Below are 15846 nucleotides of genomic sequence, written 5' to 3'. Positions count from 1 at the left end.
AGGCACCTCATTTGTTAAAAATGCAGTGCAATTATGACTGTACAGTATAAATATTTTGTAAATATGGCGGATATTTTTCATATATTTACAGGCATTCAACAAAGTTGTGCACTTTGAGGTTTCATATTTAATTTTTTGATCATTAAAAATGTAATCAGACACTGTTCAAAGTGTGAATTATCTTAACAAACCAAGCAATATTATGTTCTCCTGGGATCGAGTGGTGCTTCATCATCCTGAAGGATTTGGAAAGCTCTTCATCCAGGGCCTTGGGATCCTCAGCCACTTTGGGTTTCTTTGTCCCTGCATTTATATTTTGGAGTACTCTTGACAATACTTCTCTCTCCTCTTCAAATTATTTTATTCCTTCAATGTGAAGTGAGTTATTTTAACAGTGTTGTCTTCTATGTTTTGCATAATTTTTTTAAAAAACAAATTCAGTATAATTGGCTGGACATAATCATTTAAATATGTTGGCAGTTGCATGTGTTATGTTGATTAATCAGTGAGGTAACATTTTGGTGGTCTAATTTAAACAATTCCATAGTTTTGTACATGCTGACTAAATAATCTGAGATAAGTATTTTGTATTAAAAACTCAACTATGGGTAAGTAAGAATAAGGAAACCCCCCAATATTCATGCTTTGAAAAATTATAAATTATAGATTATTATTATAAATTTTTATAATTTCTGGTTTCAAGCAAAGTTATATTTCAAGTACAGCCAACTGAATTGTGGAACCAAGTTTTTATAGTACTTGTTTCTACCGGCAGTAGAAGGGAATTTAAGGTGGAATATTAATTTTGGAAGTATTGGATTACTTAAAATCCACATTTTTGTGTGTAATATATTATAAAGTTGTATCAGGTAAGTTTAAACTGCAGGGGTGTGGTTTAATTCTGATTCAGAAGCTGTCACCTTGGATTACTCACTTCAAGCAACTCTTCCCCACACCTAAATAGCAAGGTATATATTATCCTAACTTTTAGACAATAGTAAATTCATATTTAAGCAGTGCTCTTGGAATATTTAAGTCCTTTTCTATTTTAAAATCACGTGTCTTTCTTCAAATAGCAATTACATGGTAATCAAAATGCTGTTGATGAACAGACTGAAATCAGAATTTGCAAGCAGCTTTTAATCACTTGAAATTTGTACTGGCAAGATTTGAATCACTTTACTCTTAACTATTTTTCTGATTAACAAAATGTGTAATAGTTTCCAAAATAATAAGGATTGTAAAATCTACTTTAGAATCAGCGGAAAGAGAATGTATTTTGGTAAAAACAAAAAGATATTTTGGGAATTGAATAGAAAGATGATAAAAGCTCTAGGTGGATTGGTAAATAATGTTTCATTACAGGGGTATAAAAAGAAGCAGATGTGGTAAATTTAAACTGCTCAAATAAAGCAGTTGCACCTTAGGTCTTTTGGCAAATGAAGATGTGTGCAAGCATCAATTTTAGCTGTGGTTTCGAAGGTAGAATATGAGGAGGACAATACTGATGAGAATGCAGAGTGTGAAAACTGTAGGAAGAACAATCTCTGTCACCATTTCCATGTGAGTAATCAGGGAATCTAAAATTTGAGAAATGAGGAATATGTAAGAGATTTAATCCCCTGGAGTACAGTAATACCTAACTTAAAGTTAACATAAAGATTTTTTTGAACATAAAAATGTTGACATTGGCATAAACAGCAAACAAAGCAAGCAGAACTTCCTAAGTCTGCCAAAGCTGGGGCAAATCCATGATAGTTTTCCCTCTCTTTTTATTTCTGAAGACATGTCAGTGCTCAAAGGGCTGCAGAAATTGTCCTTGGTGTGGATTAGCTGCAGTGCATTAACAATATTTTACTGGTCCTCTGATATTTATTTCCCTCACCTGAAGGTGAAAGAAAATTGTCAGACAGAAATCCTTGGGAAACTTTGGCCCTTTTATGATTGTTCTGTATCTGTTTGAAAAATTAAATGGGTTTTAGTTTGTAGAACTTTATTCCACAGAGAAGCCTGGAAGAGTTCAGTAAACCCAGTTCATTCACACTGAAGATGATTTGGAAGTGGAGGCTGAGCAGGATTAACTTAGGCTGACTGCTGGGATGTTTCCTACCATGTGGAGTTTAGCTCATCCTCTTGTGAGAATCTATAGTAGTTATTTGATCTTAATAAAGTCCCTACTCCAGGAATTCTCAAAGGTCCTGAATTACACCAGGAGGTTTTTAGGTGTTCTGGATCAGTTGTGTTGGGGTTTCTTTGTTACCAACAGCATCAGAGCCCAAATTTAATCTTAGGCCAGTCCTCAGCCCTTTTATTTCTTTTTATAGTTCCACTTAATGTAAAAGTCAAACATTTAGAGATTTTCTGTCTGTGTGGTTTTCTTGATTTTTCTGGGTTTGGTTTGTGTTTGAAAAAGCATTCAGGAGTTTTATTTTAAGGAGAATCCCCAACCTCAATTTTAAGTAGTAACTCTTCCAGTTGCTGTATTTCAGTAACATCCACAGCTGATCCATTTAGCTACAGTGCTTTTAGTTAGAGAATATACATAAAACCATTTTTCTTTAGAGGCTTGTAGTGCTTTTGGGGAGAAAATACCTTTTAGCAGCATTCAGAGAGCAATTTAATATCTGAACTTTACAGGATCTACTTTTATAGATCAAACCAGAGCCCTCCTTACCTGCAGCAAGGTGTTGGTGTGTGGCAGAGCAGGTGTCCATGGCCTTCTGGTGCCAGCTTTCCACCTGGGAAGGGTGACACTTCTGTGAGACTGAGCATCCTCCTCACTCCCACAGCTCCCTCCTTGTCCCTACAATGAACTTGAACCCACTTCATTCTACCAATATGTGGGTTTCTGAAAGTTTCTTTGTGGTTTTTATTTCAGGGTACTGAGCTAATTGTTAAAAAAAAATTGTTACTGGCACATAATACAGTCTAGTTATTTTCCAGTAGGGTAGGACATCCAGTCCTACCAGTAGGGTGGAGTTTTCTGCCTAGAAATCTGACAGCACTGCTAAATAACTTCTGATGGAGAATTTTTGATTTCATCAGTAAGTCCAGTTAGAATGCTTTAGAAACAGTAATTGAGTCTGTTCCACTTTCAGTGTCTGAATATCTCTGCATCAAACAGATCCCTCTTTTACAGAATCAAAGTGTCACTTCTGTACCATATTCATTCCAGTTTTTTTCTGAAATTCAATGTGGTATTTGCACATAAATCAAAGAAAAAGGAAAAAAAATCAAAATTAGCAGCTGACATCACCTCTCTTGGATTTGGGAATCCATTTGCACTGATAATCTTTTTATAGTAGTCAACAGATGCCTTTGGGTACCGTGGTTTGTTCTTGTTTTTGAAGTCAATGTGGTAAAGCCCAAATCTTTCAGAGAAGCCTTTGTTCCATTCAAATTTATCCAGCAGTGACCAGGCAGTGTAGCCTTTGACATTTACACCGTCGTTTAGAGCTGGAAACAGAACAAAATCACTGATAAAGGTGGGGTTTGTCCCTCAAATATGGTTCTGTAAATGTTTGGGTTTATAGCAGGAAGAGATGGGGAAGAGGAGAGAAAAAGGAAGTACAAATTAATTCAGATTCTTTGAAATCATTGTCTTTAGCTTAGAGGTTCTGGAGCTCTGTGGGCATGGTAATCTCTCCTTTCTGAGAGTGGAAACTGAAATATTGCAGTATTAAATCTCAGGTAGGTTATTGTAGTTATTTGTATTAATATGTTTGCTTGGGTTGACATTTTGGTGAAAATTTGAGTCTGATCTGCTGTCCATTTTGACTTGTGAATAGTTATTCCTCTGTGATGGAAAGGACAAAGTAGAAAATACTCCAAAAGTCAAATCCTATAAAGCTGTTTTTAAGTGACCTTTGAGTATCTCATTGATGTATCCCTTCAGGTACTGGATCCTCCACTCATCACACAGCTGAGGGCACTGCACAGTTTCAGACACTCCATTCTCTGTCACATAAATCAGGGGGTTCCCATACTGGGTCTGCAAACAGAAATGTTTAAATCGCTTCACATAAAATTTATTTTGACGGAATATGTGAATTAGCAAAGTGCATTAAAAGCAATTTTCTACATTTACTTACCTAAGTAAGAAAAAATGTGTAGTAGGAATTTTAGTTAACTGTGGGGCTTATTTTAAAATGACTGAATTTTGTAGTTTTCTGAGCTGAAATTAAGGGGGTTTTGATAAAGAAAATTCCCACTTGGACAAGACCAATACTGGAACTGTTGAAAATCTAAATCTAAACCAGGTATTTTGTTTGCTTCCTTTATAATTAAAGATCTGCTCTACTCACCTTAATGAAGTTGAGCAACCTTCTGAACCCCCAGGGCACAGAGTAGAGCCACTTAGGGCCTGGGGCTGGCCAGCTGGGGTCCACCAGTTCAGCCAGGTCAGGGTCAGTGTGGTAGCTGGACACTTGGAGGAAGGGAAAGCTCTTCTGCAGAACATAACGAGTGGTAAAATGACCAATTCCCAGGAAATCCGAGGTGCCTTTAATATAGGTTTTCTCTTGCACTGAGAAAGTTGGTAATCTTGATGTCCCCAGGCCCTGCTGGGCACTCTTCCTACCTAGCAAAATAATTGTAGGAGACAACTTCTGAGGAGCACAGAAATGAGTTTTCTTTATCTTACCAGCAATAAATCATGGAATCATAAAATCCTGGATGGTTTGGGTGGGAAGGGACTTTTAAAATCATTAGCTCACCCCCTGCCAGGGGCAGGGACACCTTCCAATCTGCCAGGGGGCTGCCAGCCCCATCCAGCCTGGCCTGGGACACTTCCAGGGGCAGCCCCAGCTTCTCTGGGCACCCTGTGCTGGGGCCAAATAGGGTTTTCTTGAATTTAGTGCTAATGTTGAGGACACCTGAGCTTAATTGGTTTTTTTAAGATGAGATCACCTTTCATCCTTTTGGTTTGGAGAATTAAGTTGGGTACAATACATGGAGAAACAGTGATTTCAAGTGTCCTGGTGTGTCCCCAAAGTGCTTTAGGAGCTGTGTCCAGCCTGGGGGCCTTTGCCTTGCTGTGTCCCCCCTGTGCCCTCCCTTGACTAACGCACACAGGGGCCAGGAGTTGCTCCCCTGTGATGTGCTAGAAGTGTGGATCTATTCATGTCACAGCCACTGGGACTTACCTACATAATTCTTCATAACTTCTGGGTAGTCCCCTCTGTAAATGGGGTTTGCAAACCATCCCAGGTGGAACTGGATGTACCTTTCAGCAGCATCTCTGTCTGTCTGGCTGTGTGGATCAACAGGTTCCCCCCAGCCACTCGTTAGGGAAATTCCAACCATCCCTTAAAACAGAGGGACAGTTCTGCAGTTCTTGAAGCCCTTAATAGAAACAGCAGCACAATCACAGAATGAATCCTCATTACCTCTCTGCTCCCTGCGCCAGGTGGTGTTGTAGGAGTGCCAAACCTTGGCATGAGTCTGTAAAAAATAATGTTAAAATAAAATAAATCCTGTGCACATTTTCATCCCTTATGGCCTGGAAAGCTGGTGAGCACTTTTTGCACTGGGATCTGCCTGAAAATACCACAGAATTTCTTTTGTGTTTATTATAGAAACTTTGATTTCATGTAAGACATCACAAAATCCTTTATGCAAGATTCCTTCCCTGAATTCCAGGACATGCACATGGAGCTGACACAGCCCTCAGGACAGGGCTCTGTCCCATGGCTCTGCTCTTTGGATGTCTTTCCCTAATTTAGTCAGGCAGATGAAAGTTCATTTTTATCAGAGATTTCCTGAAGTCACTTGCAACATTCGGGTTCATTTCAACAGGCCAGGATGTTTGTTTCTAGACTAACCTGGATGTTTTCTTTTTCAACCAGCTTGAAACAAATTAGAAGAGACATTTATAATATAAGGAAATTCAAATTGTTGCAAGTGTTAAATCAAGCACCAAACATTGGTAGTGCCTTGGATTCTGCATTGGAGGTTTAAAGCCAGATGATAATTTCAGTGTCCTACTTAGAAATTAAAGGGCTGTGAAACTACATTTCAGTTTAAGGAGTGAAATCTGATAAAAATCCTGAATTGGCACATAATTTCAGGCATAATTTCAGGAGGTTTTTTACTTTAATGATGTGATGAGCAGCTTTGTAGGCACCGCAGCCGCCGAGCTTCAGTCCTGGTGCGTGTTCTCCTGTTTCATAGCCCTTTTCAGCCACTGCCTGCAAACACACAGAGGCACAGTCAGTCCTGCTTTGGGCTCCAGAGCCGGGGGATGTGCTCCATCCTCTCCATCCTGTGCTCCCCTGCTGGGCTGGCCCTCTCCAATCCCCTCTTCCCTTCCTTGGCTCCCATTTCCTGCCTGCTTGGTACTGAGCTGTGGCGGGTTGGGAGCAGGGTGTTGGTGAGGAGGGTTAGAGGGGTGACCTGAGGAATGGGGAAGGGTAAATAACAACTGCCTTTCCAGTTCCTAATTTCAGTCTCTTCAGCTGAGGAGTTTTCAAAATTTTCCTGGAATTTCATGTCTTAAAACTCTGCCCTTGTGCAAAATCTGCCCACTGAGATTTTTGGCCACAAAGATTAGTGGTTTAAATCTTTCCCCTTCCCTCTCCATTTTTTTCACCTACTCTCCTCTAATGTCACTTGCACAGAATTTTGGGAACAGAACAGTGCAATGGGAGAGTTTGGAAGGAAAGCATTGATGACTTACCCAAGGGTTGCTGAATGTAATCCAGTGTTTCACACGGTCACCAAACTTCTCAAAACACAGATTTGCATAATCATTAAAATAATTAATCATGCTTCTGTTCTGCCAGCCACCATACTTTTCTTGGAGAACCTTAAAGAGGTTAAAAAGACTTATTGCTTGCTTTAAAATACTTTTTTTCTATTTAATTCTGTTTCTAGCTCAGAAAGAGATTTTTCAAAACTCCATTGCACATAAAATCCAAATGAATAGGAAATATTTGCAAATTCTTAAAATCATGCACGCTTCTCTATTTTTTTTAAAGTACTCTTAGTTCTTAACCTTAAGAAATGATTTCTATCAGAAGGCTTTATTTGAGGAGTTTCACTAATTTAAATATTGTCTGACCTGTGGCAGATCCCAGTGGTAGAGGCTCACAATAGGGGTGATGTTGTTTTCCAGAAGACTGTTAATTGTGTCATTGTAGAACTGTATTCCCTTCTCGTTCAGTTGCTCAGCTGATGGAAAGCACAGACGAGGAATTACCTGCATTGGTTCCCAAATAACTGAAAGAACAGAAATCTAAAAATATTTTACATTACAGTGTTGGGAGTTCTGTAATGGTAAAATGCAGACAAACAGAAATCTGTGTAACAGGAATGTTGAACAACTGAGGGTTACTCAGGAATAAAATTCCCTACAGATAAGAGTATTGGGAAGAATGTGGTGAAGTTGTGCTTACCTTTGATGCCTGTGGGCATAATCCTGGGCCATGAGATAGACAAGAGGTAGTGATTCACCTTCAGCTCCTTCAGTAACTGAATGTCATCCTGTGAGAAGAAAATCCACTTAACACATCCTGAGGTTGGGCAGAATAACTTGAGCTCCTCATCTGTCTTAACTAATTCTGAATGCAGAATATCTATGGAAAATTTGCACAAAAGAGGATTCAATCTGTTTTTTTCTGATCTTTGAGGTGATGGCTCGTTCTGCTTGAAGCTTTCCTCTTTAACCACTTTTTTTTTTGACAGGCCAAAGAAGTCCTGTAATGTTTTGTGCAACTGTGGAGACTGAATGTTTGCACTACAGAAAAATGAGCTGAGGTTTTGCCATACTATTATATTTATATCAGAATTTGTGTTAGAAAATAATAGAGGCCTGTAAATCTTGACTTCAAACATTTCAGCTCAGGCTCAAAAACATAATTACTTGGACTTTCCTTCACTGTCTTATACTGGAATGAGAAACCCCTTAAATCCCATATGAATATATGGGGGGTTTTTGCTAAGAAATTGTACATCTTCAGTGTTCAGTGAAATTAGAAATTGGTGGTATTTGTGCCATTGCAAAGAGAATTCTGATGATGAAAGCAAAAGTGCTCTGATATAAAGAGGACCGGGTAAGTGGACAAATACAAGCAAGTTTTAGAAAGTATTTCTAAATCCAAATGCAAATAATAAATAATCTCTGTGTCAATCTCTTCTGGTGCCACACCCTAGAGCAGCTCAGAGCCCCAGCTTCTCTGAGATACTTTTTAAGCTGTTCTTTCAAATTTCTGCTGGTTTGAGAGCTCAAATGAAACCTCTCTTGCATTTTCCCACTTTAGGAGAGTAAGGCATAGTTTCTTTTCTCCTAGTTCTTGCTGAGATCTCTGGTTCTTCCTTGAACTTCATCTACGTGGAGAAAGCTCAGGGGAATAGAACTTTTATTAAATTAGTTGCAATTCCAATTATGTAACAATTATGTAACCCTGGCTTCTCACAGTCATTTGGATTCCTCTTGCTGTGTATCTGTCTTTCCTCCAGCACAGTAATTTCAAAATTGGTTTTGATGGTATTAGCCTTGGAATCGTGTTGTGAACAGAGCTGCATTGATTATTTGTTTGTTATCCTTTCAAAAAATGGGCAATATCTAGACTCTGAAAAATACATGGAAAACCTCAGACATGCACACACAGAGAAAAAGTTAATTTTATTTAAAGGTTAAGTATGTTTATTGTATTTCTAACTAAGCATTTGGACTTCCTGCAACATCTACAATATTTTTTTGGACACAAAAATCCTGAAAAGCTGAGATGTACTTGGGAAACACTGGGATTATTGCTTCTATGAGATTATAAAGGAAGAAGATTTTACTGTACTGATTAAAAATATCAGCACTTGGATTCCTAAGCTGAATAACATTTAGAGCAGCTAAAGCTGTTCCTTCAAAATGGACAGCAGGCCCAAGGAGTGGCCCCAGCCCATGTGCAGAGGTGCAGTTGGCTCCTCCTGAGCCATACCTTGACTCTGTAGTAGCCATCGCAGGCGGAATCTCCCGTCTCGTTGCCGAGCACCTTCCCTTTCCTGTGAGTGAAGGCATCCCAGATGCTCGGCCCTTTGCCATCCTTGTCCCAGGCCCCCTCGGTCTGGTAGGCAGAACTCCCCACACCCCACAAGAAACCTGAAGGGAAAAACAGGGGAGTTATTGGAACATTTTCCTGCTGAGTGGTCTTGGTGCTAAATGTTCATAGGAGAAAGGAACTGGAAGCGAAAGGAAGCACTGCTGCAGAGGCTGAGGTTTTCTACATTTCAAAATGTGTCTGTGCCTAAATAGTCTGAAAATGGGGAATAAATGAAGGTGTCCTGCTCTGATGCACTGCAAAAAGAAATGACATCCTTTCATTTATTAAACCTGTAGAATCTCTATTTTACAGTGATGAGGTAGGGCATTGATAGCGTGGCAGAAATGTCTAACTGTAAAAAACAAATCAGCGTTCCAAGTCATTTCTCCCTGCTGGTTTTCATGGTAGTTTTAGCAACTACAAGTTTAGATGATGTAAAATATACAGACATATTCTGGATTTTTTTCCTGTTGTTACACAAAATACTATATCATAAATGACTTAAAAACTTGAGTATGAAAACCAGTCAGTGCCTGTATATTTCTAGTTTTGATTTTGCTTGGATGAAATGTGTTTAAATATGTGTTGAAGAAAGGATAAGGTTTGTAAATCCATACTGAAGAGTGGATTGGATAATACTGAGCAGCTTGAAACAAGCCCAGCACAGTTATTTCACTGATTTCTTAAATTAGCTGCATTACAAAGGGTATTTTAGTTTATTTCATTAGTTTTGGTAATTTATAAAAAAGGAGAAGAGTTCTCAGGTGTGCCTTGTTGCACTTGGATATGAGCTGTTATCTGTGAGCCTGTCCTTGTGTTTCCTGTTGAAGTGGCTCTGTGGAATGCAGGGGCACGTGGATCCCTGCATTCCCAGGAGCACATCCCAAAGTGCTCTGCATCCTGCAGCCACCTCCATTTCTGTTCCTGCCATTTCCCTGGAAGGACAGGGAAAACCTCTGGGTCACTTCCTTGTGCAGAGGAGCAGGTCTAGAACATTCCAAGCCCCAAACCAGCCGGCTTTGGGCAGTACCAGCTGGGAAGGTGCCGTAGTAGAAGGAGCCTGGGTTGTTCTTGGTCCATGGGAAGTCGTCAGCCATGCTCAGTGCCATCACTGCCACCAGCACAGCCCAGCACCTCAGGGTGTCCCTCCTCATCCTCACCAGCTGTCCCTGCCAGGGAAAACACGAGAGCTCTGTCAGCAGTTGCTGCTCCACAAATTTGGGGAGTCAAAGGGAAAAGCTGGTTCTTTTTCTGGTGGATGGGAAATATAATCGAAGGCTGAAAGTTTGGGCTGAGTGGAAGCAGCAGTTGAACTTCTGGCTGGGTGGTGAAAATGAGGGAAGATTGATCCCCTCAATCAAAATTATAATTATTAGAAACCAGATATTTAATGTTACTTATCTTTATTCTAAAGGTCTCTTTGTTGGTACCTATTTTGTTCTGAATTTCAAACTGTCCCACAAATATCAGTAAGTAAAACCCTCTAGCCATGACAAAAAGAAACAATTATGCTGGTAGCATATTTCCACCCGTCATGGCAACAATCCCTGTGGAAGTTGAAAAGGAAAACTAAAACTTGCAATTATTGCAGTTTTAATTAATTGCAGCTTTTATCTTGACGTTGTCCTTTTTTATCCAATCCCAGCATCAATTTTAAACTGTGACATCGAGTTAAATTTTTAGAGATACATTTTAGCTGAGTTAAAGTTTCAGAAGGGCCTTTTAGAAAAGCACTGTTTTCCCAAAATTGATACAGTCCCCAAAGGATGTTTTACATTCCTGAGCATCTGCTGGTGAATCTGAAGATGGGGCTGGGCCATGAGGAAAAGCAGAACAAATATTTAAAATAATGATGTTTTGCATTGGAGTACCTGAGCTTCTTTGCAGGTTGGCTCCTGACCAAAATGAACCCCCAAATGTGGCAAAAAACAAAAGGCAAAGGACTGACCCCCTTTTGAGAACATGTCAGAAATGTACAGCCTCAGAGACCTCCTGTTCCTCTGTTTATTAATGATCATCTCCTAATTAACACAGGAACTGCACAACTGGCTTGGGAAAATGGAACTACTTTAGCACTAAAGCCTTTAGTCCTGGATTAAAAATATCTCCACCTCTGCATTCCAAATGGGAGCACTTAGATTGCAGGGTTAAAAAAAGCCTGTAGCAGACTATAAACATCTTAAATCAGGTCTAGATACTCTAGAATTGCTTTTATTTTGAATATAAAAGGTTGCAAATATATGTGATTTTCACTTAGACATTGCCAGTAGCTCTCTGGTTTAGTCAGTAAGTTTAAATTTAGCATTGCCCTTCATCTTCTCATTAGCACTGACCAACAGTCCCAGGAAAAGGAGCCAGGAGAGCAGGAAATGTTCCAGGGGTCTGTGCATGTTTCTGCAGCTGAGGCACTGCCCCAGGGCAGCAGGGCTGTGGGGTTTTACTGAGTGCTGCTGGGAGCTAGGAACTCGTTTGGAGTTAGGCATAACAACAAAATCAATTTTTCACTTTTGGCTTGATTATTCTTACTAGTAGAATTAGAAATAATTTCAGTACCTCAAGAACAATAAAACACTTCAGGATTTTACAGCACTCTGTATTGAATAAAACAATTTATGCACAATCTGCTGGGGAATATTCAATCAAACACTTTTCAAATTCATATGTGCATTTTGGAACTCTTCATTGCTCTGGTTTTCTGGAATGTATCTCTACAATCACAGCAGAAGAAATAGCTTTTCAAATAATACAAAAAGGTTAATAAGTATAGAGTGTGAGGATGTTCCTGTAAAACCCTTTTCACCCCCTTGCTGTCTGGCAGCCCTGATTGCAGCTGGAGTTATTTCCATCTCCCCCCATCCCTGCCTTACCTGGTGTTCTTCACCACAGATGTGTCCTATCTGGGAGATTCCTCTGAACTGCCACAAACCTACCAGGGCATTCAGAATAAATTTACTTGTCCAGAAGAATTGCATGGAATTCATCCAGGCTATCACAAAACCTCGGGAGAAACATCTAGTTGCAAACAGCATTTTGTTCACTTACAGTCACAACAAAAAGGAACAATCCTTTTGTATCCACAGCCAATGCTGCAGGACCAGCTTTAGCTTAACCACAGGAATCTGTTAGCAATGAGGATTTTCCTTTGTAAGCAAAATGAGCTTTGCACTTATCTACACATTCATACAGGACTGCCTCTTGAACAGGGGCTTTGTAGATATTTTTCATCAGGAATTGCAGTGATGAGCCAAGGATGGATTCAAACTGAAAGGGGAAATTTAGGTGAGATATATGGAAGAAATTCTTCCCTGTGAGGGTGGGCAGGCCCTGGCACAGAAGCTGTGGCTGCCCCTGGATCCCTGGAAGTGTCCCAGGCCAGGCTGGATGGGCTTGGAGCAGCCTGGGACAGTTGAAGGTGTCCCAGCCATGGCAGGGGTGGAATGGGATGATCTTTAATGTCCCTTCCAACTCAGAGCATTCTGGGATTCTGAATTCTGTGATTTTCTCTTGGTGCAAATGTCTGTGTCCTGGATGGTGTTTGGCAGGGAGCACTCAGTGACAGATTTGGTGAGGCCAAGGGCTTTGTTTATACATGGCATCATTTAAAATCAGATGCATTTAAAATTAAGATGCAGCCTTGAAAAATCACGTGCTTTTCTTTTCTTTCTAAAGGAATTCCTTACTGTGATGTCTTTGTGGAAAAAACAACTCTCCAGTCTGGATGTTCAGCTCAAACTAAAATTCACTTCTTTTACTTCTAGAGTTACATTCAGTCCCTCTCACACATAAATAATGTCCATTGGAAAGGCACAAAACCAGGTAACCCCTGCTGGGCTGAAAATGTGATTTCCACATCTCTGCTCACCTGGCTGTCAGGTGAGGAAACCTCTCTGTGCTGAGGGAGAGGGGGCAGAGCCTGTCCCTGAGCTGGGGCAGAGGGAGGCTCTGGGCACCGAGCACAACAAAGGTGTGGGAGCTTTTCCCACACCCACCCTGAGGAAAGGGATCTCTGGGCAAGGGGAGCCTGGCAGGGTCAGCAGGAGCTGCTCAGCTCCTTTTGAGGGTGGGGGATTTCCTCCTCCCTGCTGTGCACCCCCGAGCTGCTGGATGCTCTGCCTGGGGGGCTCCTGCCTGGGACCTGCTCTCCTGTGCTTTTGCAGCTGAACAGTTTGTAAACAAACTCCTGTTTATTCCTTTGCTTACCCGGTTTTGTCTTTTTTTGCCTTTTTTTGTTATTGTTTTTGTTTTTCCTGAGCAGTGCTGGTGCCCTCGCGTGGCCAATTTAATAGCTGAGAATGTTGCCTGGTAGAGTAAAATAAATATCAACATTGCAATTCTTACAGAGCCTCTCAGAAGAGAGATCTCAGAGATCTCAGAAGTAAAAAATGCACTGAAATGAGAGCACGAACATCACCAGGAGCTCCTTGTTCATCCCTGCAGGTCTCTCTGTCCACTTGCCTGCTCTCCTGCTCCTCAGGAGGAGCCATTTTCAGGGACAGAGGTGATGATCCTTGAAAATCCAGCAGCTTCTGCACACAAAGGGCAGTGCTGTTTGCTCAGCTCCTGCTGCTGGGGACGTGGGTGCTGAAGGCACATTTTTATCTTTTTTTTTTTGGCATTTGGAACATTTTATCTCCTGCAGAACCAGGTAGGGCAGTGAACCAGAGTCACCACAGCTGAACAATGCTAGAGGTGTGGTGATTAGGGGTGGGCATTACTCATTCCTTGTTAAATCATAATTGCACCCAAAAACACCTCAAGAACAAAGGCTTTGCATGCCAGGAGAGCTGGGACTGTTCAGAGAGCTGGCAGGGGAGCAGACTGACAGCTCACCCCTCTCTGCATGGATCTCACACAGAGAGCTTGGATCAGGCCAGGGCTGAGCTCAGAGTCTGGTCTGCCTGCCTGGTGCCATATTCCTAAGCCAGGCTGCTGCTTTAGGGCATCACTGAAGTCACTTGGTGAATTGTCACTGACTTAGTGGTCAGGAGGAGCCAGCCCTTGGTGTGCATGAAAACACAATTCTTTCCAACTGCATTCAACATGGGCTGCCAGGAACATGACACTGCTCCACTCCAAGTTGTGTTTGCATAGGTTTTCTTCTCTTAACATAATCTTTTCCTGTGATGTTGTTTCCCAGTTTCCTGAATAAAACCCCAAATTAAAAAAAAAAGAAAAAAAAAGATCATATTTACATTGTGACAGCTTGGTAATTTTTTCCTCTTGGAAAAGTTTTATTAGCAGCAGTTTTTGAACTGTGCCAGAAACACATCAAGGCTATAAAATCTTTTATTGTGTTTTATTGGTAAAAAGAATGTTTTAAAAAAAATCTACTCATTGGAGTCCATCCAAAATTGGCCAGTGAAGTAAAATGCAGTAAAATAACCTGGAAAGCAGCTTCTGCAATGGGCTCACTCCATGAGTGGGAATTCAGGGACTGACTCTGAGAGTGCTTCATTGTCTCCAGCCTGGAGTGGATCTTCATCCAAAATGCTGCAGATATTTATGGCTTCTCTTGCTGCAGGATTCTGTGTGAGCACATCACAAAACCTTTGGCACAGAGCCCACTGTGCTTATCCTCCCACTTTATTTTCTATCTGTGCCACTTTGTGTTGCAAAACCTCTTATCTCCAGCTAGACACCAGGGATGGAGCCCCCCTAACAGCAAACACCTAAACCTGCTCTTTATTGGATTTCTGCTTTTAGCCCCTGTGTTTTGATGAAAAAGGAGAAGCTGTCTTTCCTAATTCCCTGGCAGCTGTTCAGACAATGAGACCACATCACCCTCACACAATTCTGACCTACCTCCTCAGCTTCCTGATTCTTCATTCTTCTGAGCAACACTCCCTTTCCAACCTTGAATAGGCCTTTTCTGTCTCAGAAATAAAAATCCTTTCTTATTATACAGCCACCAGAAAACCATGTAATTTTTCCAGTGTGTGGTCTGCTGCAACTACACTGAGATATTGGAGTTTTTTCCAAATCAAAACAAAACCCACTTACAATTGTTCTTGGAACAAGAACACTTGTATAACTGTGCTTGTATTTTTCTGTGTTACAAAATGACTTTCCTTGCATTATATTTGCTGCTTTTGGAAACTTTTTGTCCAAAGCTCCACTGGGTTTATGACCTGGATTTGTTTTTCAGAGAAAAACATTGGAATTATGGAAGAATATTGGAGGGAAGAGAAATGAGGATGGTTTGCTTTACTGTGGGGAACACCAGTCTGGTATCCTGGGAAATCTGTGGGCAGCTTCTGGAGACAGCCTCCATTGCAAGAAAACCTCCAGAGTCTGGGAGATCTTGTGTTTGAACTGGGATTCCTGAGAAAAGATGGAGAGGAGTGACTCTGAAACTTACACTGAATTTCCCTAGCACTCCTGCACTATTATGAGAGACTCTGCTCTCATATTTTGTGCCATTGAGCTCACTGAGGAGCTGCCATCACTAGCTACTGGCTTTACTGGGGACATTATTTAAAAAAATTAAACTCTAAGGACCTGCCACCTCTGTTTTGCAAAGAAATATTGTAAAGATTGGCAAGGAGAGAATAAGTCTGCAGAATCTATGCTGGTTGTAGTAAAAGCTCCAATTTTAAAGGTGTCATTTCCAAACCAGCTCCTAAATGGTATATTTTTAATGTTTCTTGGTGTGTGCAGAGAGGTGTAGACACTTCCTCCTTTTGTGGAACTCCCAGATGGTCAAAACTCCTGAGACTTGGCACTGATACAGTCAAAGGTGCACACTTGATTTGAATGGCCAAGCTCAGTGGCTGGTTAAAAACCCCAGCCACGATATGTAATAAATGACAGA

The 15846-nt window shown here is 40.8% G+C and overlaps 1 protein-coding gene across 3 annotated transcripts; it reads right to left on the bottom strand.

Moving 5' to 3' along the window:
• Nucleotides 1-102: 102 nt before the first annotated feature.
• Nucleotides 103-10197, bottom strand: LCTL (lactase like). Of its 3 annotated transcripts, XM_009090190.4 has the most exons (13): nt 10066-10197; nt 8934-9094; nt 7395-7482; nt 7061-7170; nt 6677-6805; nt 6093-6188; nt 5388-5442; nt 5145-5306; nt 4305-4579; nt 3865-3991; nt 3257-3456; nt 2675-2738; nt 103-1580 (listed from the first exon to the last, which is right to left on the bottom strand). In XM_009090190.4, exons 1-13 carry the CDS (start codon nt 10187-10189, stop codon nt 1465-1467), a joined length of 1707 nt encoding a protein of 568 aa, XP_009088438.4. In that variant the 5' UTR covers nt 10190-10197; the 3' UTR covers nt 103-1464. The 3 variants fall into 3 exon arrangements, with proteins under 3 accessions (XP_009088438.4, XP_050834204.1, XP_050834205.1); XM_050978247.1 differs by lacking the exons at nt 2675-2738; nt 3257-3456; nt 7061-7170; ... (1 more) ...; nt 8934-9094; nt 10066-10197 and having other exon boundaries at nt 6677-6766; XM_050978248.1 differs by lacking the exons at nt 2675-2738; nt 3257-3456; nt 6093-6188; ... (2 more) ...; nt 8934-9094; nt 10066-10197 and having other exon boundaries at nt 6677-6766.
• Between the last annotated feature and the right edge of the window lie 5649 nt (nt 10198-15846).

The sequence above is a fragment of the Serinus canaria genome, chromosome 10 (genome assembly GCF_022539315.1).
Source record: "Serinus canaria isolate serCan28SL12 chromosome 10, serCan2020, whole genome shotgun sequence".
NCBI lineage: Eukaryota > Metazoa > Chordata > Aves > Passeriformes > Fringillidae > Serinus > Serinus canaria.
The sequence above is the reverse complement of the archived record's forward strand: the minus strand, read 5'-3'. Positions and strand labels throughout refer to the sequence as shown.